Source organism: Trachymyrmex septentrionalis, unplaced genomic scaffold (genome assembly GCF_001594115.1).
Source record: "Trachymyrmex septentrionalis isolate Tsep2-gDNA-1 unplaced genomic scaffold, Tsep1.0 scaffold19, whole genome shotgun sequence".
NCBI lineage: Eukaryota > Metazoa > Arthropoda > Insecta > Hymenoptera > Formicidae > Trachymyrmex > Trachymyrmex septentrionalis.
This window is the reverse complement of record NW_017305071.1, coordinates 2,772,198-2,790,964: the sequence shown is the minus strand read 5'-3', so window position 1 is coordinate 2,790,964 and position 18,767 is coordinate 2,772,198. Positions and strand designations below refer to the sequence as shown.

General features: G+C 33.5%; 1 protein-coding gene across 2 annotated transcripts in view; it reads left to right on the top strand.

Annotated features, from left to right (window-relative positions):
• LOC108746991 (uncharacterized membrane protein C20F10.07-like) overlaps positions 1 to 18,767 on the top strand; it is a 67,927-nt gene that overhangs the window by 3,279 nt on the left and 45,881 nt on the right. For both annotated transcript variants that reach the window (XM_018484178.1, XM_018484177.1), the window contains exons 2-3: positions 6,558 to 6,846; positions 13,442 to 13,612. In XM_018484178.1, coding sequence (XP_018339680.1) covers positions 6,558 to 6,846; positions 13,442 to 13,612 — 460 coding nt within the window. The remainder of the gene's footprint in view (positions 1 to 6,557; positions 6,847 to 13,441; positions 13,613 to 18,767) is intronic.

Below are 18,767 nucleotides of genomic sequence, written 5' to 3'. Positions count from 1 at the left end.
AATTATTTTCAGATCTAACTAAATTTTTTAATAATAACAAAACCATGTCACATGTATTTTATTTGTGTGTGTTTGTTGTATTATTTTATAATATAATTATTTATATTATTTTAATTCGCAGAGAGGCTCAGTAGGCTCTAACTTGATTGTAATCTAGTTTCATGTGGATGTATCATACGATAGCAGAAAGTTGAGAATCGTGCGAACCGCGTAGAAATTTAAATGCATTAATTCTAATTTGATTCGAATATGCAATTGGCAAACTGAGATCACTGAATCGCTGATGGCTCACGGATCGTATCTATTTGCATTGAATCGAAAATATATGTACGAGTATATGGTATGAATATGGCTTATATATTGCCAATGTCATTTATGACGATAAAACGTTATTATCGTCGTGCGCACTTCTTTATCTAAATCTTTATCTAAGCGATGTGCAATTTCTGTAGGAAATGCATATTTGTCTGCCTGTCTTTTTGAGAAGACTAGAACTCGGGAAAAAATATTTATTTTCCTACGCAATAAATGTTTTTTGAAATATATGTCATACAAACAACAAGCAAATAAAAACATTTTTTTAATATATTTTTTAAAATTCATTTAAATCGTTCACGAATTATTATTTCAAATGTAAAACAAAGCAAAAGTAAAGAGAAATTATTAATCCTATTTGTCATTTTTTACACTCTTATTTATTTATTAATTTATCTTATTCTAGAGAAAATTTCTCAAAATATAGGCGATAATTGTTATTATGTAATATGATAAAACGATTTGAAAGGATCACGTAATACATTAATAATTTGAAAGAAAAGTTGGAAGTAAATGAACTGAGATAAGGATCGAGTTTTTAATTATTTGATTAATTGTGGTTTAGACTTAATTTTATTTGATGATAATGTAAAAATTATGTTTTTTTTAGCTATGATTAATCACTAAACTAATGATTTTATAGTGTATGATAACTTTAAAAGTTATTCACTACAAAACCATCATTTAATGATTAATTATAGATAGAAAATACAATTTTACATTATTAGACTAAGCCTAGCCACAAGTTAATCAGAAAAATAAAAAAAGGATTTAAAAAAGAAACATTCTTCTGATATAGAGAAGTGGGACTGCTTGTGTTAAAACAGGTCTTTCCTTCTTTGCAGATTTGCTCGTTGCACTTATAAAAACACAATAATTACGATCGCACATATTAATCATAATAATAGAATAATTTCTCACATTTTACATGGCATTCCTGATATTAGTCGCACGCGACATTGTTTTACATTTGCATTGTAGCGAAATCCCAAATTCAATCGAAACGCGATCGTAAAAACAATGCGAAAAAAAAAACAAATAATTCACGCGACACGTGCGACTCGGAAATTAACACAACAAATGATATCTCTGTATTTCGAAATATTTAATCTATTCTACGCTCTCAATCTAAAAGTATTATAACGAACAAATTGCATTTAAATTTAAATACGTGAAAAATTTGAGACTCGATGCAAAATACATTCAAATGTAAATACCTCTTAGCAATTTATTTTCGTTTGTGTATGTATAAATATCGCAGTGAAACAATACTAATGTGTGAATACTAATAGTATACTAATAGTATACTAATAGTATAATACCTGTCTATCTACCCCTACGTTTAAGTAAAACGAATAAACTTCGTGAAATACTTTGATAAAACTACTCACGAAGTTTACAGTTGTAGCAGTCAATTAATTGCATTGATTGATAATCGAGCTAATTGTTCATTGGAAATAAACGCGTTCGGTTCCTTCTTATATTTCATGCGATCGCATTTCGATGAGAATGACACGTGGAGCGGCTCACCTGCCGATTCGAATAATAACGATACGGAACGAACAATATACTAGTATCATTCTTGCTGGAGCCGCATGCTAAATAGTTATTACTATGAAATATGTAACGTTGGGTGCGGTCAAAATCTCACTATGAATGCTTCGAAACATTTGATTAACCAATCAGAAGAATACTTCATTTGTAGAATCACGTATCTGTTATTTTTACAATAATAATTATATACTGAATATTATTATTATCTCGAATTAATTATTATCAAACGTTCGATATCATCGCTTTTCATATTTGTCAGTGATTCGTACGCGTTTCCGACGATAGAGAACGATAATAAATTATATTTAATTTTACAACATTCAAAGCACGTTGCATGATATTGTACATTTGAAATAATAATTTCTCGAAAGTTATAATTCTGATTTTCTATTGATATTCATTCCAAATAAATGAATGTGAAATGTCCGTTTCGATAAACAGCCATTTTAACGCGTGCGAATCGCTGAAGTTGATTAGCCGTGCAGGTTAATTTTTTTATTATATTACGAGAATTTTATCATTTCAAATGTAACGAAATGCATAACGATTCATGTATTCGCTATTTATTGAATTTTATCGTACAAATATGATATAATAGTTCTGTTCTATAATAGATTATCACATTTTCTGCACTCTCTTCACATATAAAGTGAATACAAAAATGAAATAAGTATACATAATTAAAAATTGGATAAGAAACAAAAAAGATGACGGCGCGACAAATTCAGCTGTAAAAAAACAAGCCTACTAAAGCTGGCATACACTTAGCGACTAAACATCAAACGAACAGCGAACGCAAATGTTCGGACATTCATGTTTGTATTCGAAGTAATTTATTTCTATTCTTGATTGCATGAAATGCTTTGATTTGATTCGATTAAATTCAATGGTATAGCTTAGCATATAACAATAACCACACATAGCAATTGAACTTGTGCGACATTTGTGCAATAAATAACAAATTTTTACAATCGGTATTCGTTCTTTTGTAAATATATCCGGCTTAATTCGCGATCTTTGGTATAGAAAGCCGCATATTATTAAACAATACAACATATTATTACCGTTCGATAATTTTCACGAAATATTTAATATTATTTCTATAAAATAACGTTAAATATTTTTATTAAATATATTGAATTCGTAAATGGAAAGGCTATGCATTTTCGTATACGGATGTATTTTCGTAAAATGATTACATTTTATATTAAATATATTTCAAATCTCTTTCGTTTTTCAAAACGATATGAATTTATATTACTCTTTCAATTTGATATTTATAATGTTTATTGCAGCATATCGAGTCGAATTATTTCAACACGTCTATGACGAAATTGCAAGCGCTTATCGCTCTTGAAAGCAGCAGCTGCATCTAATGGCAGCAATTAAATATAATTATGCAAGCGACTTTTATTGTAATATCGAAGATAAATTGTTTGGTTGTTATAAACGACTATTCTCCTCTAGAACGCAATCGATGTTTACTGGATAGATTAATTGTAATGGATAGTGTGAGATAATGGTATTTATACCATTTTGAACAAAAGAGAATACAGATCGATAACAGCGTTCGTAAATTTTAGGTTTATTAAGTACGTTATAAAGTACGTTTTAGCTGCATCAGAGTTTCATCTGGGAAGAGATTATGATAAACACATGTAATGCAATTATTTGATATTTTTAAATAATAAAAAATATCAGGATATTTAAAGAAAATTTCGAATTAAAATAAATGATTAATGTACTTAGAATAACACAGTAGATTCAGATTATTTTAATGCAAACCATTATCGATTGGGCTTTGCTCTAAATTATGAATATGGAAAGTTTATATTTTTTGTAGAGATTCAAATCTTCGACATTTTTTTATTTAGCATTTTTTATTTAATTGAAAATGATATAAATTCGATGAATATATGATTAAAGAAATTGATTTAAATTTCTATCAATGAATTTCTCATGCTGAATATTTTTACGATGTTGTGATTTATTTTTATCTTTTCGTATTTTGCTTTTCCAGTTTAGGGTCGCAAAGTTAAATTCCGTGAAACATGTCATTCTTCTTCAACCTATTATTTCCAGTGTCTGAAAATGGAAGGGAATTCCGGGACGTTGCGATTTTCAAGGAACCGCCTACTGCTTCCCTATCATGTCATGCTGTGCCGCAAATAATTCGCGAATCACATTCGATCCACGCGGCGCATCGTCGATTCTTCCGAAAAATGCGGTGTTTTCTCGCACGATACACAGAACGATGCGCGGCACATTGCCAAAAACGTGGTAATTTCGGTATATACACGCGCGCCTGCTCGGCATTCTTGATTTTTCAGTTGTTGGACGGAAGGCCACGAGGTCATATAACATTCGTGAAATATCTCTTGTGAAAAAAAAAATAGATCTATCTGTTCCACTTTCGTGTCATTGATTCGCGTCGCATTGAATTAGCAGTGATGCGGAATTAGAAATCGAAATTGGTATAATTTTGATGACCTCGATTTTATAAATATTTGACATGGAAAGTTTACTTTGCAATAAGAACCTATTTTTTTTTCGGACAAGCTTGCGTCAAATGAAGAATAAATAAATAATAATTTAATTTTTTGTGTGCTTAATAATTATAAATAATAATAAATAAATAATTTCTTGTGTATTCAAATAAATTTTTAATGAATTATTAAATAATTAATCAATTATTAAATAATAAATAATGTGATTTTTGTGTGTCTACATTAATGTTATGGTTCAAAAGTTATTTCTTTATTTTTTAATTGATCTTACAATTGGAAGCTTTTTGCATAGCGCATAAATATTTTGGACGTTTGCGTCTACTATTGTCAAAATTTAAACGTTAAAATAGTTAATTTAAATGATGATGAAATCTTTTGCTTTTCTCTTTGAATATTCATATTAACATTATATTCTTATTAAAATGATATGTAAATCTCATCCAATTGTTTTCATCATTTTATATCGGAATCAGCTATTCACCTACAATTTCAACAATTCGAATAAAATTTTCCGTTTTTACAGAAACATAAATATTCATTTCAATAATTCATGATTGATCCGGAAAGAACGATTTTGCTAAAATTTCGAAAAAAAAAGTAGCTAGACGAACGCTCAAATTTGTTAGAATATTAAATTTTTTTGCAACATTGCATACCAGCAATGCTTAAGTATTCCACACATAATTATTTTGTCGATCCAACAAAATTATTCTCAGATTTGTATCCAGCTAAATTTTTTAGATACTTCAAAAAAATCATTCTTTCCGTATATTAACTCATCAAAGTTATACCGCTTTAATTTCTGTTTTGAATTTTCTCGATTTCGAATTCTTTATACTTATTTGTAAGTATAAAGCTCAAATAGGTATCCTAAAAGATTGATTGACTGAAAGACTTGTAATATTTAGAAGAATTAGAGGATGCAGGGATGGTTGGTTGGTAATGGGCTGTCGATCTTTGCTAACATGGCTCTGCGGGTGTTTCAGATCCAAGGTAAATAATGCGTGTTCGACAGGCTTAAGCCACTTAAGCTAAAGGCACCTTGCGTTCGTAATACGCTCACGTAATGCAGGTAGTATATCGGAGATGCACGCCGTTAATACATGAGTTGACGTAATGCACGAGCGGAGGTTTTAAACGAATTAAAGTCGTCGATGACGGGGACGAAGTAGGTTCAATCGGACGGCGAGTGTGTTGCTGGCGTGCGTTTCGTTTCCATCGTTTCGCTCTTTTTTTTGATTCCGTAACGATAAATCACAGCAATTTGTTGCGTTCATTGAAGTGACTAATTCTTTCGAAAGAGTTGTACGCAAAAGAGAAAGTTATGAACATTCTGCATGAACATTCGGTAGTTTTGTGAAAGCGCATTAAAAAAGTTCCGCGATCAAGTGAGGAACGTAAGAGATTTTCGGATGTTATTTTTAGTTATTTCGAAATACGTATAAAAATTTATACTTCGATACAAAAACATATTTTGTCTAGATAGTTAAGTTCCATACAGCACAGAGCAAAAGTCTCATTCCAGCAATATTGTAGTAACATTGTAAACGTTACTGCAAGCTTCTGTGTTGCAGAGGAGTCACTGCACTAAAAGAAAAGTCATATTTGCGACTATAATTACATGATAAAATAATTATATTAAGAATTTTATTTTTATAATTATTACTATTATATTATAAGTAATAATAATATAAAAATAGAGCTCCTAATTATTTTAATTATTATAATTATTTTGCATGCAATTGTAGTCATAAATACTTTCTTTCCAGTGTTTGATGTTTCATGAAATATTGGAAAAGTAAGTGTGGATTTTAATTCGAAATTTAATCACCAAGTTCTATTTAACATTGCACATTCAAAATAAGAATCTAACTTTTTTGAATCAAGAAGCAATTGCAAATAGTTTTCTCGAAGTTAAAGATATCGACGTTAAATTTAATCAGCAAGTATCCATTATTAAAAATAAAAATTAAGGATATTGGGAGATACCTAGTTCTTTAGTTTAAAAGGAGTGTGAAAGAGAAATTTTATAATAACACTTCTCTCCATTCTCCAGATTTCCCAATCATCACTCGTAGATTACTTTCACTTTTGTGATTGACACGACAATAGCAGCCCACGTCAATCATTGATACAAGTAGTGACTAATCATATATGTATATTGTGAATTTAAAATTTCAGAGAGTGAGCTAGGCTTGCGTCGCGGTGGTTCTCTGAAGATCTCACGGACGAGCGACGATCATCACGCCGCGCAGGAACGCCTGACGAGCACGAGATCGTCGCCGTCGTCGACGTTGTCCACGTCTTCTTCGACCGTGTTGACGGACAGATGCGCCGGTGGCGGCGGAAACAATAGAACGTTCCGGTCCGCCAGGCGATACGTACCTGAAGCTGCGAGTGACGCACCTGCGCCAGAGTACCTCGCCAGAAGCCTCCTGCAACTTGGATGTCCTGCTGTGTCGATGCCCACGTAAGTCACTTTTCCGGCACTTTCCATCCTTTCTCTTCACGCCAGGGAGATCGAAGCTACTATATAGATATTTAATCTTCGTTGAACTCAATTTTCCGCGCGAAAGGCATACAGGAAAAATAGACTTCACGTCATCAGTGAAGTCATATCAATCATCTCATTGTCATGAATAAATATATAGGTGATCTTGACACACGTGGCGAACGCATCGGAATCTGAACTCATCGGAATTAAATCGGCCCCGATCTCTCCGAGAGACGTGATCTCTCAATGACGTTGATTGTAATATTTACTCGGTCAAGGCGACGTTTTAAAGAGGAGTCGCATCGAACGGAACGGGATGTTGGGCGGATCGACTCGGGGGTTAGTCCTGATTGCGTAATCCAGGTATGACGTAACACGGAAGACGTGAAAAAAGATCCCGACCACGTCGGGATACGTTTCCACCCACGTCTAGCCGGGAATGAGGCCAGAAGAATAGCGCGATTATACCCTTTCCTCTCCCGTAACACTTCGACGCATTTGTCGGATATAATTGTATCTCGTTGAAGTATCGTTCCCACAAGATTTGCAAACTCCGAGAGGCCATTGTGTCGTAACTTTAGGAAATAAGATAAAAATTCTTATAATGCTGATTTTTACGGTACGGTAGCGTGTGCATTAATGACGTTTGATTGTTGTGTGAACGGCACTTCGAGTTAGCCCTCGCAACGAACGCTTCGTGCTCCTGCCTCCGGACGACCCTTCTTTGTCGGGTTGGAACGATGTCGACGGACTTCCGCGATCGCGTTTGGGAATGAACGAGCGAGTTGCAAACGGTCCCCTTCTTCAACGAGGAAATCATTTTCACGCCACGAGAGTCTCGTGAGACAATTAAATGTGGCTGTGCAGGTACAGTGCAGTGCAGTCGATGTTCTCCCGCTCGTCGCAACATAAAGGGTTAGTGTTAAAAGACACGAGAAGCGGTGATTGATGCGATCCTATACCTACAACGCAGAGTATTTCATTAACGTTCCAGCAACGTTGCAATGTTACCGCAATACTGCCGGAACGTTCTTATACGGTACAGATTTTCTAATCAAAGTCATAAAATAACGTCAAGATTGAGTCGGCAATGCCATGTTTCAGCAAAGATTTCTGACTGTGCGCTGGGACAAAATTTGGTTCCACTAATTGGAATTCTGAAATTGAAAATGGACTATTTAATTCGCTGAAAATGTGACTTTGAACGTGGTTAAAGAGCCTATAACAGAGTCTAGCCATGAGATGACAAACATTTGATTAGTCCGGCGTTTTTGTCAATTTCAGTAAGTTAGAATGAAGAAGATAGTCTAAATTAGAATATAGATAGCATATATAAAAAGAGACAGTAACATATATCCTTCTTTCTCATTTTTATTTTGACGATTGCTCGTGGACAGACTCTGTTATAGGATCTCTAAGTACAGTCAACGTAATGCTAAAGGATGCTTCCCATTTAGTGACATACAAGTTGACATTATTCTATCTTTCTTGGCAGAGAGTAACCAAGATAGAACGACGTTTGTGTCACCAAATGAAAAGTATCCACAAAACCTTTGAAGCATTTTTTGCATTAATCGGTTCATAAAATTTCTTCTTCTAATTGATTAAATCGAATGCTTCAAAGCACTTGTAGTGAGAGATTTTGACCGCACCCTTTGATTAGAGAGTGTCTAAAATGTGACCATGATCCAATATATACTGTCAGTATTGAATTTCTACATATATATATATATATATATGTACATAACATGAACTATAGACTTTCAGTACTGGCAGCATACATTCGAACATCCTGTATAGAATGTACAGCGACGTTTAACATACCTTAAAATATCGTAAAATTAAATTCAACGAAAATATATCGATTACAATTCTCCGAAATTTATTGCAACTAAGTGCTAAAATAAAGACCAGTCTTTCAGTATACATATTATTATCACTCGTAGGAATTATATTCACAACCAAAACATATGGATGTAAACATAATATTGAAAAACAGACGGACGATGGAAAATATTGACATTACAAAGAGCGTTGCGTCGTAACAGGCGAATGAGTATACTCTGTAAAAAAGAAAAACAGGATAAAAGGATAACAGATCGACAAGACGGAAGAAAAACAAAAAAGGGGAGGGAGATAGTGTGCCAAGAACTTTTGTTAGAAGATTGATCGCAGATTCTCCCATAAAACTAAAATGTGAAAGATAAAGATATATTATATCGAATCTTAAAAATCGTACGATATATTTTCGAATTAAAGCCTGGGAGAAGGATTTCACTTGGGCAAACCTATCGAACGGCGAAAAACGAGAGGAAGACAAATTCGTTGATTGACAATTACGAAGTTTCGAAATTGCGAACGGCGGTCGCGATCAGCTGACCGCCATCGCGGTCACCGTGGCTGCTCGATGAGGAGACGTGAGAGCGAGAGCGAGCCTCAGGATTCACCTCGAAGCAACCGCTCCCACGAATACGACCAGCACGCCATTCCCGTTGCTAGTGTGTGCACCACTATCGCAGCTATATAGCTATCGCGATGATATTCGGTCAATAGGTAAGCTGCGCGGCGCAGACGCGGCGGTACCAGCCTGTCGCTCCCGTACGTTCGTCTGTGTGCGGTGCTCACATCATCGTACCCGTGCCACACGTACATTCGCGAAAGCGTTGCCGAGACCCGCTGCTTGCGGAGAGTGGAGCACGAGCGCGGGCACGCTTTGCGCCGCATTGCCGTATTCTTCTTCTCGTCGTCAGAAAATACATCCGGGATACCGGGAGGTGAAGAACGGTGGTGCGTCGTTCTCTTTCGTCGCATCTTCTCTTCCAAGGAGAGCACTTACTAACATCTGCGGGGCAATCTCCATCCTTCTCCCGGATCTTCGGTGACGTTGCTCTCGGTGACAGGCAACAGGATCAGGAAAGAAGAGGAGCTCGAGAAAGGCGAGGAGAGAAAGGCGGGAGTCTCGGGAAGCAGAGAACGTCGACGGCCGTCGATGTTTTGAGAGGGATTTTTTTTTTTTTTTTTTTTTTTTTGGAAGATACACAACAGTGGAGGATAGGTGTTATCAGCTGATAAGGGAGTGTGTTACATCCGGGGCCGCGCGGAAGATTCCGCCGCGGTCCTCGCGCTCGACGTTGCCTTATCATCGGTGACACGTCGGCGAGGCGCGAAGCGGAAAGAGGATGCGGGAAAATTGGCGTAATTGAAGCTGCGCTTAGCGTGGGGCAAGACCTAGTTCCAGCTCAGGAGGAAGCTTTGCATGTGTCCACCGCTGTGAGCAGCGATAACGCGGGACAGTGGCGCCTCTCTACTGGACTGCCAGCTACGATAGCACTCATCGCAGGTGCGACCGAAGGCCCGCGTGTCGACGTCGAAAGTATCGATGTAGACGAATTGTTGTTCATAACACACTGATTTTACTCGGTCATTGAAATGCGATCGTTATATATTCAGGATTACGTAATTATAATTATAACTATAATTGTAACAAATTATAATTGTAATTGTAATAAATTATAATTTGTTGCAATTGACCTTGCAATATTTCACAATTTGCAATTATAATTTGTTACAATTATAGTTATAATTGGGCCAGTTGCAATTATAATTATAATTATACTTTGCTATTGACTCAAATCGATTGATGTAAATCGCTTTAATTTATCCTTTAATTAAATGTACTGATCGTTCGATGATTAAAGCCGCATGCATAATCGCGAACAATAAATGTTAAAATGATTGCGAAGAAAAAAGTAAAAGCCAAGTGTTGTGATACAATATCTATTTGTGCAATGATGGCACGATAACAATAGATGATCCGAGAGCTGAAGAATAATTCAATAATTCGTTTCTTTTAAGAAACACTGATCCCTTAAGATAAAACATAAGGAACTTAAGGGATGCACATTTGAAATATTTGTTGCAAATCTAATTGTTTCTTAAAAAATTTAAGAGAAGATCGATCTTAAAACTGGGAGTAGGTACTAAATTTAAATAAATATCCTCAAGTTCTCTTAAAACAGGGTTTCTTAAAAGAAACTATTGAATTGAACTACTCTTCAGCTCTCGGATCATCTTGTTATTGCAGATATTGTATCACAATATTTGGCTTTTACTTTTTTCTTCGCAGTCATTTTACGAACGAATAAATATAAATATGGAGCGTTACTACCACGTTAACTGACATGTAGATACATATTTGCACGACTTCTACGTAGCGCAGCGATTCAACTTTAGATGCTATACTATCGCGAATGAAAAGAAACTCGTAAATCAGTTCTTTTTCAAAGCGAATTTGTAGCTCGCAACGTAGCAATATTTCAACTCTTAAATGAATTTTCAGTGCTTCGTGATTTATCTTGATAAAGAATATCTACCGTGAGCAAAATATAGTTCGAGTTTAGCGCGAACAACACGCTTCGCGTGAATGCGAATGTTTTGTGAGATGTGAAATTGAAGAAATCATTGCGTTTGCTTCCAAATGCTGTTTGTTCTGGACAGACTTTGTTCCGGACGTGACGAATGCTTCGCAGTTGTACGACAAATGCATTTGCCCTGTCATGAACACTCTCGCTCGACGTGACGGATATGAGGCAAACGGTAGAGCAGTCTGAGGATTCGCGGAATATTTACTTTCTTTTTTCCTCTCTCGTTTATTATCGCGTATACATTTTGCTATTCTAGAAATATACTTCTGCAATAATGCGACTGCACTGGCGCAATGCCAGTGCGAGTTTAGGACAATCGATCCCACAGTCTTACGCTCTGCTGAAATATATAACATAAGGATCCGGAAAGTCAAAGTAGAGATAAAAGGAAAAAAATAATACAAACGCTAAATTGTTAAAATATAGACTGGAATCAAGATGCAAAAACAGTGGACATTTAATTATTTTTAAAGCTCGTCTTACATAGAATTATGACAAAAAGAATTTCTTTCCTGGTTAAAATTCTGTGCTAGGATGACTATCAGAAAATTGAATTCCTAAAAGGGAATTATTTATTATTGTTTTTAATTTACAAATTTTATTATTGGCATGGTCAATGAATTAATATTTATTTTACTCGTTTTCTAAAAAATTATATCGCAAAAATCTAAAATTATTCTGATTAATTTTCCGTTTAAATTAAAATTAGATTTTTTAATGAAACTATTATTTTAACACGATTAAAACATTATTTTGATGCTACGTTTCGTTTGTCTTTCGAATTTCGCTTTCGATCAATTTAATTATGATCCTATGAATGGCGATAAGTATTCTGAACATGATTCTGGTACCGCTAATAAAAGAAGCCGAACGATTTGCTTTACAAGCAGCAATTGCTCCATAACGTGCGCAAAGAGTATGCTTCACGGAGATAGGAATCTTTCCACGCTGCTCCCGTTGAAGCACATGTATTGTATTCTCTGTCCATGTGAGATAGAGTCGATTAACTCGCGGTTTGATTAACTCAACCAGTTAATTTCCCGATCCGCATTGCAATGGGATTCGTCACGCTTCTGGCGACAGCTGATCGTGACGTTTGCTTATCCTCATGCCTCGAATATTTTCGATTCAGTTTTAAACTCAGAAATTTGCGCACCCTAAATGTATGCTCGCTAAAATTATCAGTGTTTCTATTTAACATTATTAGCATATGTTTTATCTCTTTATCAATTTTTGATAGAAATTATTTCATAACGAAGATATGTATATTACATATTTTGCAATTTCATTTCTATATTTTTTTAACGTACATATTAGACGTTATAAACAATAAGAATTTTACTGGACCGTACATTTGAAAATTCAACAATAAGAAATAGATACAAAATATGTTCTACAAATTTTTTCTAGAAAAGAAGTTATATAAACTACATAAAAAAGATGATTTTGCTGAAGTATCTGACTAATTTACCTAGATTATAGGATTTGAAAATAATTGTTGGACTATGAAAATAATTGTGTAGGACGTTCTAACTGGTTGCTTGAATATCAAAACTTTTGCTCACCATGATTGAGATTCTTATGTAATTATTTTGATAATCCAACAAAATTATTTCCAAATATGTATGTGTATCTATAATACATATAAATAGCTAAATCGTTAGATTTAGTAGTAAATTTATATATAGTAAAATCATCTTCAAGGACAGATATGCATCAGAGATGCTCTATATATCTTTCGTTTCTAACTGGATCAATACACATCTGTTGGCAATATATCGTACGGTTACATATCGTATATCACGATGGTAATTCGGCGATTTAAAATCCACGTGTCCGCGCATTACAAACTGATTGTCACGAAGCTTGGAAAATCGAGTTGAATTATCGATCTCTTGGTGAAACGTGTAAGAGAACGGAATAGTTTAACCGGCCTGATTAAATATCACTAGAAAGGTATTTCAGTTCGAAATGCGTATTGCGTGATATATCCTGTATACTCTCGGTGATACGATACAAATTTTGTGGAATAGAAATTCGACGCAGAGTCACGCGAGACACTTCGCGACCGTACTTCATGTAATACTATAAAATTTGTGTCTCTCGTTTATCTGTTCATTAATATCTGGTGATTCGTTTTATTGTAGACCTCGAGGCGGTGTCGGGTCGGAGCAACCGCCGAGCAGTGACAGCGATGACTATACCGCCCATCACGAGCAAGGTGCAGGTTATGGACAAAACCTGGACAGTTACACCCTGCCCAAAGTCAAGGTGTCGGGCCCATCTAACGCCGATGAATCCGCTTCCATCATCAATGGGTGAGTTTTACGAACAATATCAGCAATTATCAGAGACTTACAGAGATCATAGCCGTCCTTATATTTTATTTAAATTTATTAAAGGATTAGAGAGAAAAAGCAGATAATAATTCTTTAATCCCTAAAAAATCATTTTACTGAAAAAAGAAAAAAATATACACCAAGTACGTAAAAAATATTGAACTATATATTATATTGTTTTTTAAAATTAAAATTATTTATTTTTTATTAAAAAACGATTTAAATATAATTATTAAAAAATTATAATTACAATTAATTTCAATATCGAATATAAATTAAAAAATAGAATATATATGTGAATATATGTTGAATATATTTTAATGTCGAATGTGAATGTTGAATATAATTATTGACAAATTAATTGTCATTAATTTCGATATCGTTTGACTTTAATTAACGTTGGGGACGACCCAGTCAGAAGTAAGTAGTCAGAGACGCTATTATTAATGTAATCACAAGAGTGGCAAACGCATTAAATTATTAGAATTGAGAAGATGATTTCGATGAATGGCTATCTAAGATTAGATTTCAACTGATTAGGCATTCTAGGAATATTTTGCGTATTTATTAACGTCCATTCTCTTCTGGTGAATAAACGATTTTATGAATGAATAGCGTGTAAGCGAAACGCAATAAAGATTCTAATCGACGTTGAGTGACAAAGAGTTCAGTATAAATACATACATATTATATCTAGCATGTCTCTTAATTTGCTAATTCTTATAACATTATTTAGTTTTTTATTGAGCAATATTTTAATGATAATATTGTGCTAAAAGCATGCAATAAAATAAATTCATAATTACATTTATATCATGTATAAATTATTTGGAAAAAATAGCATAAAATAACATAAAAAATAATATTTAATGAGAAATGTTAATAATCAAGTTTCAGAAGTATACAGTTACTTCAAATTTTATAATTTTTGAAAGACGTAACTAATTGTTTCATTGAAAATCACATTTTTTTATATTAATAAGAATAAATACATAAATAATAGCTATCGTCCTATCTTCATTATTGAGAATAGAAAAATCGCAAATGTATGACGTTTTAATAGCAAGTATTGTATTAGAGAAGTAGTTTGATTTTCATTTAAATTTGATTTAGATTAATATATTATATCGGTACTATATCGCAAGACTATTTAGCTGTAACAAGTATTATACTTGAATCGATAACTTTTCCTTCTTGTACGTAACTCATGTGTAACAACCCACGGCACTTACCTTGTAGAGTAACCAGGTACGCGATAAATGATAAACAAATAGTCGCCACGTCTGATAAGCTCTGTTACTTTTGCGTCACTGTCAACAAAATTGTTCTCGTTCCCATATTCTCATATCGTTCAGCATCGCTGTGCAGGTGCGTTATAATAGGACATCCTGTTATCGTGCTATAATGATACACCTCGTGATCCGGTGACTGTCGTTGCCAAATAGTAGATAATTCTTCATCAAGCGTAAACGTAAATTGATAAGAAGAATTCTTGCCGCACGGCATCTTCCGCGATGAGACTTCGAATCGCGGTCGAAAGAGTAGGAAGGAAGTGTCGAAGCTCTGCATGATGTTAGATACCAGTCGAAATCTTGTACGACACATGAATCGCATCAGTGATTGAGTGGCGCTCGGATGAAAGATGACAAAGATTCGCGATACAAAATCCGAGTTGTCGTTGCGAATCCGACGACTCGGAGTTCTTACTAATAATAAAGATAACATCTCGACGGCACTGAGATTTTCTCGAACTTGCAAGAATTGTTTGCTGGCGAATTACGAGATCGTGTTGCATCGGCTAAGAATTAAGAGATCCGTGCTATGCGACGAGCAAATATCGTGTATGTGTCATGAAAAGGAGGCGCGTCTGCAAAAGCATGAAAGCACGTCAAAGTGGTAAGTATATCACAATACTATATATTTTGATATATCTGTGTGCGGATGTTTACAGTTTCTAATTATAAAGAAAATAATATATTCGCAAGCTTATTATTAAACCTGCATTACCTCGTGTAATTTTTTTAACATAATTACTCGCATGGGATGTATCTGATATCTCAATATTATATCTCAATTTTCATTGTTCTCTTTGATGATTTACAATTTAATAAAAATTCATAATATTTTGTATATCCTTTAGATGTAAATATTAAAATATGAATGCAAAAATTTTTTTAATATGTAAACAATTTACGTTAAATATACTCACCTGCAAAAAATGTAGGCCACTGTATACATTTTTTGCTGGTATATAAATATATAATAATGTGTATAAATAGTATTTATACATTTAGCGAATTTATAAAGCGGGAGTGTTCTGGACACTTCACGTGAGTAAAATTAATAAAATTATATTGCATGAAATAAATTTAGGTATTAAAAATTTCTCATACATAATAGAAAACTTAAATTATAATAAAATATACACAACAAATTGAGAATCTTGATTAAATATATAATTTAAAACATTCAAAGTTAATATAGATATACTAATCCGAAATTAAATGAAGTATAATTTAATATTTAGAAATGTATTGAAAACGTTTCTTTCAAAAATATGAGGACATTAGTTAATATTTATTTAATTAGCATAAAGCTGTTATTCAAGTATATTTTGTTATTATTGGGTCTTAAAATAACTTTTAACTTAGAAAAGATCACAGTTGAATCATAGATTATTTTGCTTGTCGAAAAGATTGATAAATGTATGAACAGATTGAATCGCGCGTTGATTAATCGAATGACACGGTATGTTCAATATATCATTTCGGTCTTGTCGCTTGTATGCAATTATTTTCTTTTTTTATATACATTTTATAATATAAAATGGAGAAAAGATGTAGATTTTTAGAAATCGTTGCTTGTATCTATTACAATCTTTGAAAATTATCATAGAATATCTGTATTGTCTTAAACATCATAGAAAAACTGTATTTTTATAAAAAAAATCGAAATGCACGGTTTAATAGTAGTGTAATTTTTTCCGAATTCTTCGCGACGAAAGATGTCTATAGAAAGACTTATCAACTTATTTAATTAATGTTCGTTTGTATGATCGATGATAGATGTAATATACATCGAAATACTTTTTCGTAAAAATGGATTGACAAAAAATAGTGATTTTGTATATTATCTTTCAACAAATTTGATAAAACGCGTTTTGTTTTAGAAATTGAATAAATAAATAAAAATAAAGTCTACATAAAACTTTATTATAGTGCTGCATAATAAAGCTTTGAAAATTAACGTTGTTATTGCTCCAAATCGGTAACCGATATTTCAATATTATACAATAAATAAATTAAATGTAATTCTATGAAAAAAATAATATTGTTATTTATTGAAAAACTTGATTATCTGACAATATTTTTGTTGAATCGTTTACAGAATTTACCATTCTGTCGTTCTCGCTGTAGAACATTTTTTTGTCAATTCGTAATGACAATTCGATAGGCGCGAAGTTATGGCCGTAATTAATCATAATGATTGCATTAATTATTACAGTAGCATTGGTTGATTCGATCGAAAATGAGTGGCACAACGTGTGTATTAAAAGTCGCTATCACATTCGACTCTAATATCGCGGACTCTTATGCGTTGTATAAATGCAGCCTAGAGATATATGCGCTATTATACGCTGATCAATATGTCTCATGGTCCGTAAACAAAACTCCCGCGTTCGCCTACGTATTTTTAGAGCAATTTTTTTTCTCCATCGTTCAAAGGCGAGATCCAAAAATAAATTATTAAAGAATTTCTCCGTACGCGTTCTTAGACTTATTTGCACAGTCAGTTCTCTTTGCATTATTCTTACAAATAAAATATAGACGACGACGTTTGGTTTAACGATTCTCTTCGATTCCTTGACAAACTGAACGGATAACGTAATATCCTCTCTTGGACTCGTATTTACAGTTGTATTTTTGTTAAAGAAATCAGAAATGGAAAAAAGATTAAGAAATAGAATTTGTAAGAAAGACGTAAGAGGTGAGAGAGAGAGAGAGAGAGAGAGAGAGAGAGAAAACAAATGTAAGAAAAATCATTTTTTTAGCGATATAATTCTGATCTTGTAAAAATCTTAAGATCTCTATTTTGTAATTCTTAACGACAGTAGCGATTGTTATATTGTCATTGCGCAGTTTTTTTATCATATGCAAAACCAGTGCAACGACAATGTAACGATATTCTTACTGTCATTAAGAGTCACAGGAAAGGAGTTTTATCTGCACTGAAAAAAATGTCTAGTTGAAAATGGACGAACTAGAAGATTATATTAATCAATAACCACAACTAGAATTCTAGTAAATTATCCAAAAAAATTCTGATCCGTCCATGTTCAACCAAAATTTCAATTAATTCAATCAAAAATTATATCAGTCTGCTATTTTGCAACTGATATTTATAATGTTAGATAATATGAGCCGAGTCCGATAATGTGAGAAGTCGCGTTATGTCGAATTGATAATTAATAATTGATTTGAAAAGGAAGAAACGGAATTAGTATTCATAATTATTTCATAATACGTTAAACATTTCCCAACAGCGAGGCTGTCTGGCTGACGACCTTGATGTTCGTTTTGTTTCGATCTCGAACACAAGTCACAAGGCTGCGTCGTGCTGTATTATCATTCACACGGAAATATTCAAGCGAGAAGGTAATGCAAGTCTGTCTTCATATTATCCATCGAAATTCGATTACTTTATACGAACAATTAGCTGTCGGTCCACGCGTTTTAATTAAGTTCCACGAATGTGTGTCGGTTGTTTGTTGAAGTATCTTGAGTAATCCAGTCATTTTATATTGCGCGAGTCGAAGTGATAGGAGGTGAAAACTTAAACTACTGTTTTATTTATACGATCTGTAATTTCTTTAAGAATAACAATTTGGATGTATCTCCTGTCGCATTTTAAATACTTTAAAATTTGAATGAAATTTGTTATTTTCGGGTTGATACTGCGGAGTACTTAATATATGAATAGATCGAGTGATTCAAATAATGAAAGATTGTGATATATATATTGATCGCATTTGTTAAGATGCGTATTTGCAAACTTTGGATTTTGGAATTTAAAATACGTTGCACATGCAATATTAAATGTCGATTTCATATTTTCAACAAGTGGAATTCTTCGG